Consider the following 14398-nt stretch of genomic DNA (forward strand, 5'->3'; position numbering starts at 1 on the left):
TCCTATGCTAAATCTCTTTCTTGCTTAAAATAGCTTGAGCATTTCTGAGCCCCAAAATGAATCCTGACTGATTACTAATTTGTGCCTGATGTCATCTATATGAATGAGAAAAATATGCCTATGTTATAAAGAAAGATTAGAAACCCTTTTGGAGAAATACATATTAAGAGTCTTCTTGGTCATGGAGGGAAGGAACATTCATGTTTTTCTAGCAGCTTTTACACATATGAAAAGATGTGTGATTCTTTAACAAATTTGTATCTGTTATCTTATTTCCTCAACTGAGTATCTGAATTCTCCTTAAGGGAAATATACTACTGTACTTTCTCTTGTATCTTCCCTTCTTTCCTCCAGTCTTAAGCATAGTTGTAAACACACAGTAGGTGTTAAACATTTATTTAAATGCAGAAGAGATTGAAAAAATAAACACAGGGAGATTTAAAGGATATGATTCAGTACTAGGGTGCTGAAAGGACAGCTCCTCTAAAAACCTCTGCAGGGAAGGAAAAGCAATAACCTCTCTTTGGGTAGAACATTAAAAATCTCAAGTTCTTGCTATTTAGTTAAGAAAATATTATGACCAGACTCCAAGAAAAGTATAGAACACAGCCTTCAAACAGATAAAAGGCAGAACCCAGGAAGAAGGGAGGGAGGAGGGACCTTTTTTTTCCTTCCCTGCTCAGTCCCTTGGGATAGGAACTAAGGAACTAGAGCTTCAGTTGCAGCCGAGTCTGTGGGGCTCTCCTTCCCTTCCCTGCTCGAGTCAAGACCTGGTTTTAAGTAAGAATCAGGTCAAGCTGTATTCAGCACATTTTTCAGTTTCTATGGAAGGATATTTCCAGGAATAAATCCTTATTCCTTCCTTTTTTTTTTTTTTTTTTTTTTTTTGAGACAAAGTCTCTCTCTGTTGCCCAGGCTGGAGTGCAGTGGCACAATCTCGGCTCACTGCAACCTTCTGGGTTCAAGTGATTCTCCTGCCTCAGCCCCTTGAATAGCTGGGATTACTGGCATGCACCACCATGCCCAGCTAGTTTTTGTATTTTTAGTAGAAACGGGATTTCACCATGTTAGGCTGATCTCAAACTCCTGACCTTGCCATCTGCCCACCTCAGCCTCCCAAAGTGCTGGGATTACAGGTATGAGACATCATGCCCAGCCTATTCCTTCCATTTTTAAAGTCAAGATGTTATTCCCTCTCAATCATATGCTTGGAAACTGAATGTTTAGGCACATTTTGGTGGGTTTTGAGTAAGTGAATGGTATACACTTCACTCAAAAATCTTAAGTACATCTGAAAATATGTCCTATTTCTAGTGGATGTAGATAATGAAAAGTTAAAACTAATAACCTTAATGTATACCCTGTGTGAAAACAGCAACAACACTCTTGTAAGAGAAACTTTCATATAATACCTAAGATTATATCTCCCAAGATAATGAGTTTGGAACTGTACATTTTTCACCTTTCACTATAATAAAGAAGATGAGTGAGCTCCTGGGTTATTTATAGTTGTCATTCATAGACAGTTAAACGCTATCAGGTACCTACAATGGAGGAGATTACTATATGAATGTAAAATGATTTATAATATCATTTTTATATCTTTTCTTTGTCATGATATTTGGTAGTTTCCCCTTCTGTTTTGAATAGTTTGAGGCTAGGCATAGTGGCTTACGCCTGTAATCCCAATACTTTGGGAGGCTGAGGCGGGAGGACTGACTGAAGCCAAGAGTTCAAAACCAGACTGGGCAACAAAGCAAGACCTTATCTCTATAAAAAATAAATAAATAAAAATAATTGGCTGGGCCTCTGGTCTCAGCTTCTTTGGGAGGCTGAGGTGGGAGGATCTCTTGAGCCCAGGGGTTCGAGGTTGCAGTGAGCTATGATCACGCAGCTGCACTTCAGCCTGGGTAACAGAGTGAGACCCTGTATCTAAAAATTAAAAAAAAAAAAAGTTTTTAAATGAAGTTTGAAGGTAAATTCTCACTTTAAGAAGCAATAATATGAAACTAAAGCTGAACACTATTACTTGACTTAGTATCTTCTACTCATGGTCTAGAATGTAATGTCACAACACATGCTCAGAGGGAAAGTTCAAAAGGGTAACTCTGGGGATGAGGTATCAGTGGCTCAATTTCATTCCAAGTCTTTGGAGACAAGGTTTATCAATCATCTTCGCTTTCTGAGTGACACAAACTGATCTGGTAGAGCACACAGATGAGAGAGATGCACCAATCAGTAACAGCCCATGTTCATCTTCTGATGAACCAAGGCACTGCATCTTCACCAAAGTACTGCAATAAGTTTTATATTTACATCATTAATCTCCCTCACGTATCTTATAAGCACCTCCTCATCTTATCACTTCTTTATGGTGTTTAACATAGTATACAGTATCTATCATTCACTAGGTACTCAATAATTAGTTTTTGACTGAAATTAAATTTTTTGAATTATCAGAAATTAATTCCAGTCAAAATCAGAACTCCTAGCGAGGCCAAATAAAAGAACGTACCATGTCTTTCAAATGCCATATTCTTCAAGTCAATTCTTACCATTAGAACAAGTTATTTCCTACTTTCTCAACATTTGGGTTCCAGATTTAGGAATCCACTCTATCCAAGGTAACCTGTATGACAATGAAGATAAGTCCTGGCCACCTAATGAAGAAGTATCACACTGTTGCCATGTGTGCCTCTGTGGACAGTTTTTCAGCCTAAGTCATACTCACTCCTGACTGCTCTGGCACCCAGAGCACAAGATATTAAAGAAACTGAGTTCCTGATCAGGAACCTCACCTAGCTCTTCTACTCTGACATTAGCTGTCCCAGAAAACAAAATCACAAAACTTCACCCACAGAATCAAAATCTCACTTATGTTTAAAATGACACTATGTTTTCTAATATGCCAGGCTATTCATATTTCTTCCAATATATAACCAAGTTCATTTTCAACACTATTTCAAAACACTATGCCAGAATGCTTAGCCTTCAGCCTACCAAACTAGTGCCAAAAAGATGTAGTACCTGGAAACAACTTAAAGTAATTTGCTACCTCCAGGTATTTTAAAGATCAAAATGAAGAAATATGAAGTTTTAAACTGAATGAGAGGGAGAGGGGGAACCGAAAGATTTGAACATCAATTTGATAGTCAAAACACCAACAGAAAAAGAACAGCTGAAAAACAAGTAAAGAGGTTATGATTTTGATATTACATGCTAGTTTTTTTAAAAAAAATCTTAAGATAGGCCGGACACTTTGGCTCATGCCTGTAATCCAACACTTTAGGAGGCCAAGGTATGTGGATCACTTGAGGTCAGGAGTTCATGACCAGCCTGGCCAACATGGTGAACCCCATCTCTACTAAAAATACAAAAATTAGCTGGACGTGGTGGAAGCCGCCTGTAATCACAGCTACTCAGGAGGCTGAGGCAGGAGAATTGCTTGAACCCGGGAGGCAGGGGTTGCAGTGAGCTGAGATTGCGCCACTGCACTCCAGCCTGGGTGACAGAGCGAGACTCCATCTCAAAAAAGAAAAATACACACATCTTAAGATAAAGTAACACAACTGTTGAGGTAAAAAATAGGGCCAGAAATGTAATTGTTACAAAGGAAATTTTAAAACTAAATATTTAAAGTTGGTCCTTGCTAATGACATTTTAAAAAATCAACTAAGATGGAAGTATACAAAATAAGGAATAAACAGTAATTAATATATATTAACAATACCTTTTTAACAGATAAGAGATTACGGAAACTCTCAAATACAAAGTAGTGTAAACTGCACTAAAGAGATATTTACATGTTTTTTTCTGAAACAACCTAGTATGATTAAGGGATTCTAATGGCAATTTAACTCCCTTGTAAAAACACAGATTTCATTACAGGGTATGAAATACGGGGCTCCTGGAAAATTGACGGAAACCAGGACACTGGGAGAAAGGCCCTGGGAGAGACCCCTGAGCATGGTCCCTCTGAGATTTGACCAGTTCCAAATATGGGCAAGGATCTAGGGTGAGAAGAAAGGAGAAAATGTATCTCCCGAACAGCCTCACTGTCAAGGGACTGGGATTCTGCCACTGTACCTTGCAATCCTGATCTCCCATGGGGGAACTACATACTTTTCCCTCTCTGATCATCACTTGTCCCACCCCCGACTCCAGACACACACATCCCTCAGCACATTAAATCAGTGAGACTTCTAAAGGTACAACTTCTGAGATACAAGGATTAGGATCCAAGAAATCAACCTGACATTTTACAGGCACTTGAGCCTTGAGTTCACACAGGCTTCCGGGACTGGTGAGCCGGCCCAGCCCTGCGGGAGACACCCCCATCTCTTTGAAAGCAAATGCCTTTAAGGGGCGGGGAGAGGCATTAGAAGAGGTGGTGGCAAGGTCCCAAATTTGGCGACCAAGGCTAGGACACTAACCACTAGTTTGCCATAAACACTTCCAGATTGGGAATTGGGGGGAGGGGGGAAAGGGAAGGTAACAGAGGAAGGGACTGGGAAACAGATTCTCAGGCTGGAACTTCAGAAAGTGGAAATCGAGAGCCACTGCTGCGGTGCCAAATGAAGGTGAAGAAGCCCAAGTGCCTGAGGAGCGGGCAGGCCCTGCGGCGACTCGAGTGCACCAAGCGAAGCCCGGGCTGCCCGAGCGCGCGCGCCACCCACACCCGGGTCAATCGTGCCTCCACCCACCCCCATTCTAGCCCTCGCGGAGGGCTCCCTTCCTGCCCCGACAGCGCCCCCCCCCACCCCGCCCCCGGCCTCCCTCATTCCCCCTCTCCGCCCGGCTCCCGGGCCCCGCCTTCGCCTTACACTGAATGGGCGGGTAGCAACTGGGGTCCTCGCCGCCGGGCTGGCAGCGGCTGGAGAAGGCGCTGCGCGGGGTCACGTAGTTGCTGGGGAAGATGCCCACCCGCTGGTTCAGCTGCCCGGTCCACCATCCCTCGTCGCCGGACACCTGCGAGTCCTTGGACAGCACCTCCACCACGTCGCCCAGCCGCAGGGTCAGCTCGTCCTCGCCGGCCGCCTCGTACTCGAACACGGCCGTCCAGTAGGGCAGCGGCGCGTCGCAGCCCATCTCCCCGGGGCCCGCCGCCGCCGCCTCCTCCTCTTCCTCCTCCTCCTCCTCGGCCCCGGCCCCGGCTCCATCCTCCCCCGGCGGGGCGGCAGCGGCGGCGCTCGTCAGGCAGCCGAGAAGCGCTCTGGAGGGCTCCATGGAGCGGCCGATCCATAGGGTGCGGGGCCGCCGCCACCCGCAGGAGCCGCCGCCGCCTATTGTTCATGCGCCTCCGCAGAGCTGGGAGGAACCCCCCCGACGGCGGCCGCAGGTAGGGCCCGGGCTGGCGGGGCTGGGACAGCCGGCTCGCCGGGGCTGTGGCCGCGGTTCGAGGAGAGCGCCGAGCGCGAACGCCCCGCGCAACCCAGGGGCGCGGCGGGCCGAGTCCCCGCCTGCCCGCTCGCCCCCTGGGGGCGGCCTCGCCACCTCCGCCGCCGGTACCTGCTCGCGCAGCCGGTGCCCGCCGCCGCCCGCCGGCCGCCGCTCTCCTCTCCGCGCCGCGCCGCGCCGCGCCCCGCCCCCCGCGCCGCCCGCTCGCCGGGACCACCTGACGCGGGCCTGGCTCCGCCCAAGCCCTGCGGACCCGAGGGTGGCCCGCCCGGCGACTGCCCCGCCCCGCGCCCGCCGCCTTCCTATTGGCTGCGACAGCCCCGTCCCCGGTTCCTCCACAGTGGTTGGGGCAGCCTCGCAGGTCCCTCTCACTCCGTGCGCCGCCGCCGCACCGTGCCCGCCCCCTTTGCGGGCTCTCTCATTCTCAAACCCAGGTCGACCCACTTCTCCTGCCCACTGGCCCGCCGCAGCTCCCACCATTGGTCTGCGGCACCTGTCCGTTTCCTGGGAGAGTTCAGCACCTCCCGGCAGGAAGAGGCTCCGGTCTCACTGGATGCGTGAGGAGGGAAGGGTGAACCCTAAAAGGTAATACTGAGACTTCATTCAGACTAAAAAGGCTGGAAGGGAGGCCATTGCCTTTGTTTGCGATGGATGGGTAGGGGCTGCACTGGGCACTACTGGTATTCTCCATCCTAAAGGGGCTTCTGAAAGTAGACACAGGGGAAGCGAGCTGGGCTGCACACCCATCAGAGCTCTTTCTTCCCCAGATCCCTTTTACAGTTGGATTCTCCCCTCTCATGGATCTGGCTCTGCCCTAGTCCAACCTAGAGGGCCACTCTCACCCGGAACCGTTCATCTCCTATTGAAGTCTTTTAGGTCCATTGGGATGTTCATTAGAACTCTGAACACTACAGTTCTTCCCCCCGCTTTTTTTTCTTTTTCTTTTTTTTAATGAGTCTGAAAGTTCTTCCCTTTATGAAGACTGCACCACAACTCGCCCTCTCCTGGATTCCTATAGGAAGAGATCCAATGCGACTCTTTTTTTAGAATTCAGAAAGGCAAGAGACCACCTTACTGGGTTTCAAACTGAGACTGGGAACGCTGCCATGAATTGGGCTTTTCAAGGGAGCCAACTTTTCGGCAATCCTTAGGCTTCTTTTTTTTTTTTTTTTTTTTAATTTGTTTTTTTTAAAGATAGGGTTTCACCATGTTGGCCAGGCTGGTCTTGAACTCCTGACCTCACGTGATCCACCCACCTCGGCCTCCCAAAGTGCTAGGATTACAGGCGTGAGCCACCGCAGTGCAATGGCGTGATCTCGGCTCACCGCAACCTCCGCCTCCTGGGTTCAGGCAATTCTCCTACCTCAGCCTCCTGAGTAGCTGGGATTACAGGCACGCGCCACCATGCCCAGCTAATTTTTTGTATTTTTAGTAGAGACGGGGTTTCACCATGTTGACCAGGATGGTCTCGATCTCTTGACCTCGTGATCCACCCGCCTTGGCCTCCCAAAGTGCTGGGATTACAGGCGTGAGCCACCGCGCCCGGCTGGCTTCTTTTACCTGGTGGAATTACATCTTGGATCGTGGTGAAATCTATAGAGGTCAAATTAAGAAGAACCAAAGCAGAATAAACGCAGAAGCCGATGATGAGTTCATGAGTGAGAACGTCCTCTTCCTATGTGCTTTTGCTATACCCCGTGTTGTGAACATTAAGAAAGAGATAGGAGGTCCATAATGTTTCTTCTTACTTTAATCCTATCATACCAATGTTGACTTCCAGTAAGAAAGGTTCTCTGATACTGCTTTCTTTCTTTTTTCTTTTTAAGACAGGGTCTCACTTTGTTGCCCAGTCTGGAGTGCAGTGGCGCAATCTCGGCTCACTGCAGCCTCATCATCCCAGGCTCAAGTGATCCTCCCACCTCACCCTCCCTAGTAGCTGGGAGTACAGGCACGTGCCACCACACCTGGCTAATTTTGTTTATTTTTTTGTAGAGACAGGGTCTCACTATTGCCCAGGCTTTTCTTGAACTCTGGGCTCAAGTGATCCACCCCCCTCAGCTTCCCAAAGTGCTAGGATTGCAGGCCTGGGCCACTTCACCTAGCCCTCTGAAATTTCTAAATAAGCCAGTGCTGAAAGATCTACCAAACATTGTTACCTTTTCTCCTTCAGTGGTAGGAATAGACAAGATTTATTTAGCAAGAGTGAGTGCTTTTGTTGAATTTTAGTTTGAGGTTTATTATTACACAAACTAAAGACAGTGGGGCAGTTTGGAAAGGTAACTAGGCAGCTGCGTGACTTTAGGCAGGTGCCCTAACACTGTACTCTTAAAGTGAGGGGTGTGAACTGGAAGATATCCTATGTCCTCATAGTTTGGACATTCTATGGTTTGCTCATCAATATGACTACACTGTATAGTCAGAGCACACATTTGAGGTCTACAACAAGAGAGATGAGGCTTGTTCTAAAAAGCATCCAGAGTAGGTCTTGAGAAACGATTTCTATTTAAGGCCGTAAAACAATGCTCAGGTTCTTACTAAATATAGGATCTGTGACCTGGAAAAGATATAGGTGAATCTGAATAAATTCTCTAGGATTTGTTTTAGACAAAACCATTCCACCCTCAAGCAGAAGAGAGCAAGGAAGTAGGGGTGGAGGTATTTTGTTTTTTTTTTTTTTAAGCCATAAGAAAAAGATTGTCTTGATAAAATTTTAACTTGGGGCTGGGTATGGTGGCTTGTGCCTGAAATCTCAGCAGTTTGGGAGGCTGAGGCAGGAGGATCACTTGAGCCCAGGAAGGAGACCAGCCTGAGCAACATGGCAAGACCCCGATCTCTATGAAAAATTTTAAAATTCACCAGTCTTGGTGATGTAAGCCTGTAGTCCCAGCTACTCAAGAGGCTGAGGAAGGAAGACTGCTTGAGCCTAGGAGGGCAAGGCCATAGTGAACAGTGTTCGATGCACCATACTCCAATCTGGGTGACAAAAAGACCCTGTCTCAAAAAAAAATGCTTTTTTAACTTGGGGGAAAAAGAGTTTTACAAACTGACTGTAGACACACAGCAAAACAGAAACAGGAAAAAAAGTACTAAACAGAGAAAAATGTCAGTGGTGGGTCTCTAAGTAGTGGGATTATGAGTAATTGGGTAACTTTATTGTCATTTTGCTTCTCCATTATTTTGTATGTTCTACTATTTAGTTTCGTGAATTCCTTCCCTCTCCCTGGGAAGAGGGGAAGAGAGGAGAAAAATCATTGATCCTTCTCAATAGGAAAACTCTAATTCCCTGCACAACTTAAATATTTAATACCATAGCATGTGTTTAGAATCTCATAAAGAGTCATTCATCAAACATGTCAACAAGTCATTCAGTTAATATTTGTTGAATGAATAAGTGCTAGGAATTCAAATGAGGGTAGATCTTTCAGACTAAACTTGTCTGGCAGGGCTGCATGGAAGAGGCAGAACCAGAACTGATCCTGGCGGGGCACGAGGTGCAGCAGGGAAGAGTGTGTTCAGGAAAGGAGGGTGGGAATGGGCACAGCCACAGAGGTAGGAAAGCATGGAAAGGGTGGCCATTTGGATGGAATAAAAGGATGAAAAAGAACTCTGAAAAGATAGGTTGAGACCAGATTGTAGAGGGCCCTGTAATTACTTGATTCACACTAGTAATTATGTAATTGATTATTTGTAATTATTTAATGTATAGTGCATTCACCATAAGGGCAGGAATCAGTCTGCCTGGTTCTCCACACCTCTCCCAGCACCTAGAGAGTGCTTAGTACATAATTGACTCTCAGTACTTATTTGCAACTGGATGACTGACTTGAATCCTAGGCTAAGAAGCCTTGGTTTTGTTCAGCATATAAAAGGTTATCGCTGAAAGGTTTTGAGTAGGGCTGAGAAGTGATCAAATATTGCCTTCCCTGAGGACTAGAATGGATGAGGAGAGATAGATGCTTAAGTTGGGCATTGAAAGATATATAAAACTTGATTAATAGAGAATAGAAGATGTGGAAATAGAAATTAATGTAATGGGCCGGGCCTGGTGGCTCACGCCTGTAATCCCAGCACTTTGGGAGTCCGAGGCAGGCAGATCACCTGAGGTCAGGAGTTTGAGACCAGCCTGATCAACATGGAGAAACCCCATCTCTACTAAAAGTACAATATTAGCTGGGTGTGGTGGCACATGCCTGTAATTCCAGCTACTCAGGAGGCTGAGACAGGAGAATCGCTTGAACCTGGGAGGTGGAGGTTGTGGTGAGCCGAGATCATGCCATTGCACTCCAGCCTGTTGTGGTGAGCCGAGATCATGCCATTGCACTCCAGCCTGGGCAACAAAAGCAAAACTTTGTCTCAAAAAGAAAAACAAAAAAGAAAGAAAAGATAGTAATGTAATGAGTAGCAATAATAGAAATTTCAGCCAGAGAAGAGGAGAGAATGCAAAAAAGGGAGTGATGGGATATAAAAGTGATGAAATAGAAGGGCTGATTGTAAAAGACTTTGACAGTCAAGTGGAATTACCAAGATTTTACCACTATGAAGATTTTGAGGGGGGGTTTGGCAGATGTCACCCCAAAAATGAAACATTTTCTCTACCACACTGAAAAGTATAGTGTAAGGTAGGGAAAAAATAGCAATCTGTGATGCAAGTTGGCATTAGACTTAAGTCAACGGATTATGGTTTATCCTGGCTTTGTCCTCTAAAAATGCTGTGACTTTGGACAAGGCACCTGTTTGAACCTCAGTTTCCTCATTTTTAAGTAGGTATAATAATAAAACCTGGTTTTAATGGATGTTTATAGGATTAAATGAGACAGGACATGCAGAAGCTCTTAGCATGCTGCTCACACCCAGCAAATAGTCAACTTATTTTTTTCCGTCTTTCACCTGCCCATTACCCCCTAGAAATACCCTTTAATTACACCCAGGCCTCTTGACTGGAAGTTGAACCTAGGGTTTTCCCTAAAGGAAAGAGAGAGAAGGAAGGAAAAAGGAACAGAGGCCTCTGGGAGGCCGAAGTGGGTAGATCACTTGAGCTGAGGAGTTCAAGACCAGCCTGGGCAACATGGTGAAACCCCATCTCTACAAAATAGAAAAATTAGCCAGGCATGGTGGTGCCTGTGGTCCTAGCTTTTGGGAGGCTGAGATGGGAGGATCACTTGAGCAGAGATGTTGAGGCTATAAGCCGAGATTGCTCCACTGCATTCCAGTTTAAGTGACAAAGCAAGACCCTCTCTCTCTCAAAAAAAAAAGGGGGAACAGAAAAAGGAGAGGAGAGGAAAGGGTGAAGGAAGGAGGGAAGACAGGAAGGGAGGGAAAGAAAGAAAGGAAGAAAAAAGAGAAACAGGAAGGAAAAGGGAGAGGGGAGAGCAGGGGAGGGGAGGGGAGGGCAGGGGAGGGGAGGGGAGGGAAGGGAATGGAAGGGAAGGGAAGGGAAGGGAAGGAGGGAAGGTGTCATAGACTAAAGAAGAGTTTGGGGTCTGGGCTTCTGACTGAATTTGAATTTATGCTTACTGTGTGCCATTAGGCAAGTTAACCCCGCTGTGCCCTAGATCCCTCACCTGGAAATTAGGAATAATTGTACCTATCTTAAATATGTTATGTGCTTAGCATACAATCTAGCATACAGTTACTGTTATTATTTGAGCCTAGACTATGACTTAGTTAATGAATGTCACTCTTTCCTTGATTCTTTTGGGAAATATTTAAAATTAGTACTTTGATGCTAAAAAAAAAAATCCCTCAAGCAGACTTTTACCTTTTTTTTTTTTTTTTTTTTTTTAAGAAACAAGCTCTCACTGTGTCACCTGGGCTGGAGAGTAGTGGCACAATCATAGCTCACTCATCACCTAGCAGCCTCAAACTCCTGGACTCAGTGGATCCTTCTGCCTCAGCATCCTGAGTAGCTGGGACTACAGGTGCATGCCACCACGCCTGGCTAATTGTATTAATTTTTGATAGAGACAAGGACTCACTGTGTTGCCCAGGCTAGCTTCGAACTCCTGGCTTCAAGTGATCCTCATGCCTCCATCTCCTCAAATGCTGGGATTACAGATATGAGCCATCATGCCTGGCCCCTTTGACCTTTTCTACAAGAGCCACCCCACCACTTTCACCTCTGATGTTATACCATTTCAGGAAAGAAGCCCTAGTTCCTCATTCATAATCTCCATTTGCATTAAATATGATTTTAAGCAAATGGTGTGGGCAGGTGTGTGGTGGGGCTGATGGAACAGACCTTTGGAATCAGACCCGGGTTTGAGTTCTTGATCAACTTGTCATGACTGTGGGAGGCCTTTCACCTCTCTGAGCCTCTGTTTCATTATTAGTAACACAAGATTGTATAAAATGGGGTTGCTGTGAGGGTGAAATGCAGTAAGAGGTCCTCCTGGCACTGCCTAATACATAATCATAAGTGCTTAATAAACTGTAAATGTTATTACAATTGATTGTATTTTAATTACTCTATGAGGAATTATGAGTTAATGCAGCTTGAACCACCAAAAAGGTAAGAAATCTTTATTCTTTTCTTCTTCTATCTCCTAGGAATACCTCAGTTCAGAAAAGCAATAAACTATAGGGGGCTGTTTAGAATGTCGCATCTCTGGAGAGCAAGTTGCATTTTAACGATGATCGGAGCCTTTAATTAGGGAGTGAAGGTCAAATCATTTCTGCTTCATCCAGCCTGGTTGCAGAGTGAGCCCATGGGACAACCCTCTGAAATTACACTGCTTACAACCATACTGAATCTGCAAGGACTTCATTTAAAGCCTTTCCATCAAGGACCTCAAACAGATCCAATCATAAGAAGAGAGATTTCAGGAAAGAGAAAATTACTTCTGTAATTGGGGTTTTTGAAGAACATAAAATGACTGGGAAAATAATCATGTTAAGTAGGAAAAAAAAGAAATCTGTTGTAATTTTTAAATAAATTTGAAAAATTAAGAGAAAACTATAATATATTCCTAATATGAAAAATATATATGCATCAATATTATTGAAATAAATTTATCAAAAGGTGAACAGCAATTATCACCAATCTAGATTATGAGATTAGGAGTGATCTTTTTTCCTTTGTCCTGTACTATTTAGCATTTTCTACCATTAAAATATTCCAATTTTCTAATTAGAAAAGTATGTTGGACAGAGAAGAACAAATATCACATAAACTCCCTTATGGAATAGATCTTGTGGAATCTAAAAAAGTTGAACTCATAGAAAAAGAGAGGAAAATGGTGGTTACCAGTTAGAAAAAAGGACTAAGTTCAAGAGATCTATTGTGAATGGTGATCCATGGGGAATATAGTTAGTAACAATATATTTTATACTTTAAAATTGCTAAGATAGTAGATTTTAAGTGTTTTCACCACACAAAAAAATAAGTATGTGAGGCTAAGCATAGGTAATTAGCTTGATTTAACCACTCCACAATGTATACATGTTAAAACATCATGTTGTATACTATATATATACTTTTTATTTGTCAATTTTAAACAGGTTATTTTTAAAAAGTATGCTGATGGCAATCATGAAAAATTTTAATGATGTGGAAATGTGTACAGTATAATGATAAATGAAAGAGTAGTGAAAAAAATTATTATAAAATATGATTACACATGTGTTGGGGGGATAATATAAAAATCTTAACAGTTATTTCTGTCTAAGTGGTGGAGCATGGGTAATTTTTATTGCCTTCTGTATCAGGCTGTTCTTGCATTGCTATAAAGAAATACTTAGCCGGGCGCAGTGGCTCACGCCTATAATCCCAGCACTTTGGGAGGCCGAGGCGGGTGGATCACAAGGTCAAGCGAGACCATCCTGGTCAACATGGTGAAACCCCGTCTCTACTAAAAATACAAAAAATTAACTGGGCATGGCGGCGCGTGCCTGTAATCCCAGCTACTCAGGAGGCTGAGGCAGGAGAATTGCCTGAACCCAGGAGGCGGAGGTTGCGGTGAGCCGAGATCGCGCCATTGCACTCCAGCCTGGGTAACAAGAGCGAAACTCCATCTCAAAAAAAAAAAAAAGAAAAAGAAATACTTGGCCGGGCGTGGTGGCTCACGCCTGTAATCCCAGCACTTTGGGAGGCCAAGGTGGGTGGATCACCAGAGGTCAGGAGTTCAAGACCAGCTTGGCCAACGTGGTGAAACCCTGTCTCTACCAAAAATACAAAACTTAGTCAGGCATGGTGGTGCATGCCTGTAGCCCCAGCTACTTGGGAGGCTGAGGCAGGAGAATCATTTGAACCCAGGAGGCAGAAGTTGCAGTGAGCTGAGATCACGCCACTGCACTCCAGCCTGGGTAACAGACCAAGACTCTGTCTCAAAAAAAAAAAAATACCTGAGACAGGGTAATTTATAAAGGTACGAGGTTTAATTGGCTCATGATTCTACAGACTTTACAGGAAGCATAGCAGCATCTGATTCTAGGGAGGCCTCAGGAAACTTCCAGTCAAGGCAGAAGGCAATGGGGAGCAGGCACATCATATGGAGAAAGCAGGAACAAGGGAGTGGCGGGGGAGGTGCCACATATTTTTAAACAATCAGATCTCTGGAGAACTCACATATCCAAGGGGATTGTGCTAAACTATTCATGAAAAATCTGCCCCCTTGATCCAATTGCCTCCCACCAGGCCCCACCTCCTGTATTGGGGACTACAATTCAACAGGAGATAGGGGTGGGGACAGATGGCCAAACATGTCACTTTCATTTTATTTTATTTTTCCTACAGCAAAAATAACCATGTGATATTTGTGTAATTATAATAAAGACCTACAAGATCACTTTTATCTTTTTAAATACGAAATTCAAACTAGAAGCATTATTGTTAGTTGGAGAGATAGTGAAGGAAGGAAAACAGAACCTGAGGATGACACTGCTAATAAGTTACAATAATGACAATGACTCCTGTTAAGGGCTTATTTAGGTTCACAGTCTTTTTTATTTACTAGAGGCTTTAACTGCTTCTTCCAAGCAAACAAAAGGTCTTAGAACCCAAACA

General features: G+C 44.6%; 1 protein-coding gene and 1 long non-coding RNA gene across 3 annotated transcripts in view; one reads left to right on the forward strand and one right to left on the reverse strand.

Moving 5' to 3' along the window:
• Positions 1-5226, reverse strand: part of MAP3K9 (mitogen-activated protein kinase kinase kinase 9) — an 85060-nt gene extending 79834 nt beyond the window's left edge. For both annotated transcript variants that reach the window (XM_021675045.2, XM_021675044.2), the window contains exon 1: positions 4824-5226. In XM_021675045.2, the coding sequence (XP_021530720.2) occupies positions 4824-5226 (403 nt within the window). The remainder of the gene's footprint in view (positions 1-4823) is intronic.
• A 594-nt stretch (positions 5227-5820) lies between these two features.
• On the forward strand, positions 5821-12442 carry LOC105707204 (uncharacterized). Its single transcript, XR_001105008.2, has 2 exons — positions 5821-5982; positions 11944-12442. It is a non-coding gene; the product is annotated as an uncharacterized LOC105707204 (long non-coding RNA).
• The last annotated feature ends 1956 nt before the right edge of the window (positions 12443-14398 follow it).

This window comes from Aotus nancymaae, unplaced genomic scaffold, assembly GCF_030222135.1.
Source record: "Aotus nancymaae isolate 86718 unplaced genomic scaffold, 86718_ANA_hifiasm-v0.15.2.pri h1tg000011l, whole genome shotgun sequence".
Lineage (NCBI taxonomy): Eukaryota > Metazoa > Chordata > Mammalia > Primates > Aotidae > Aotus > Aotus nancymaae.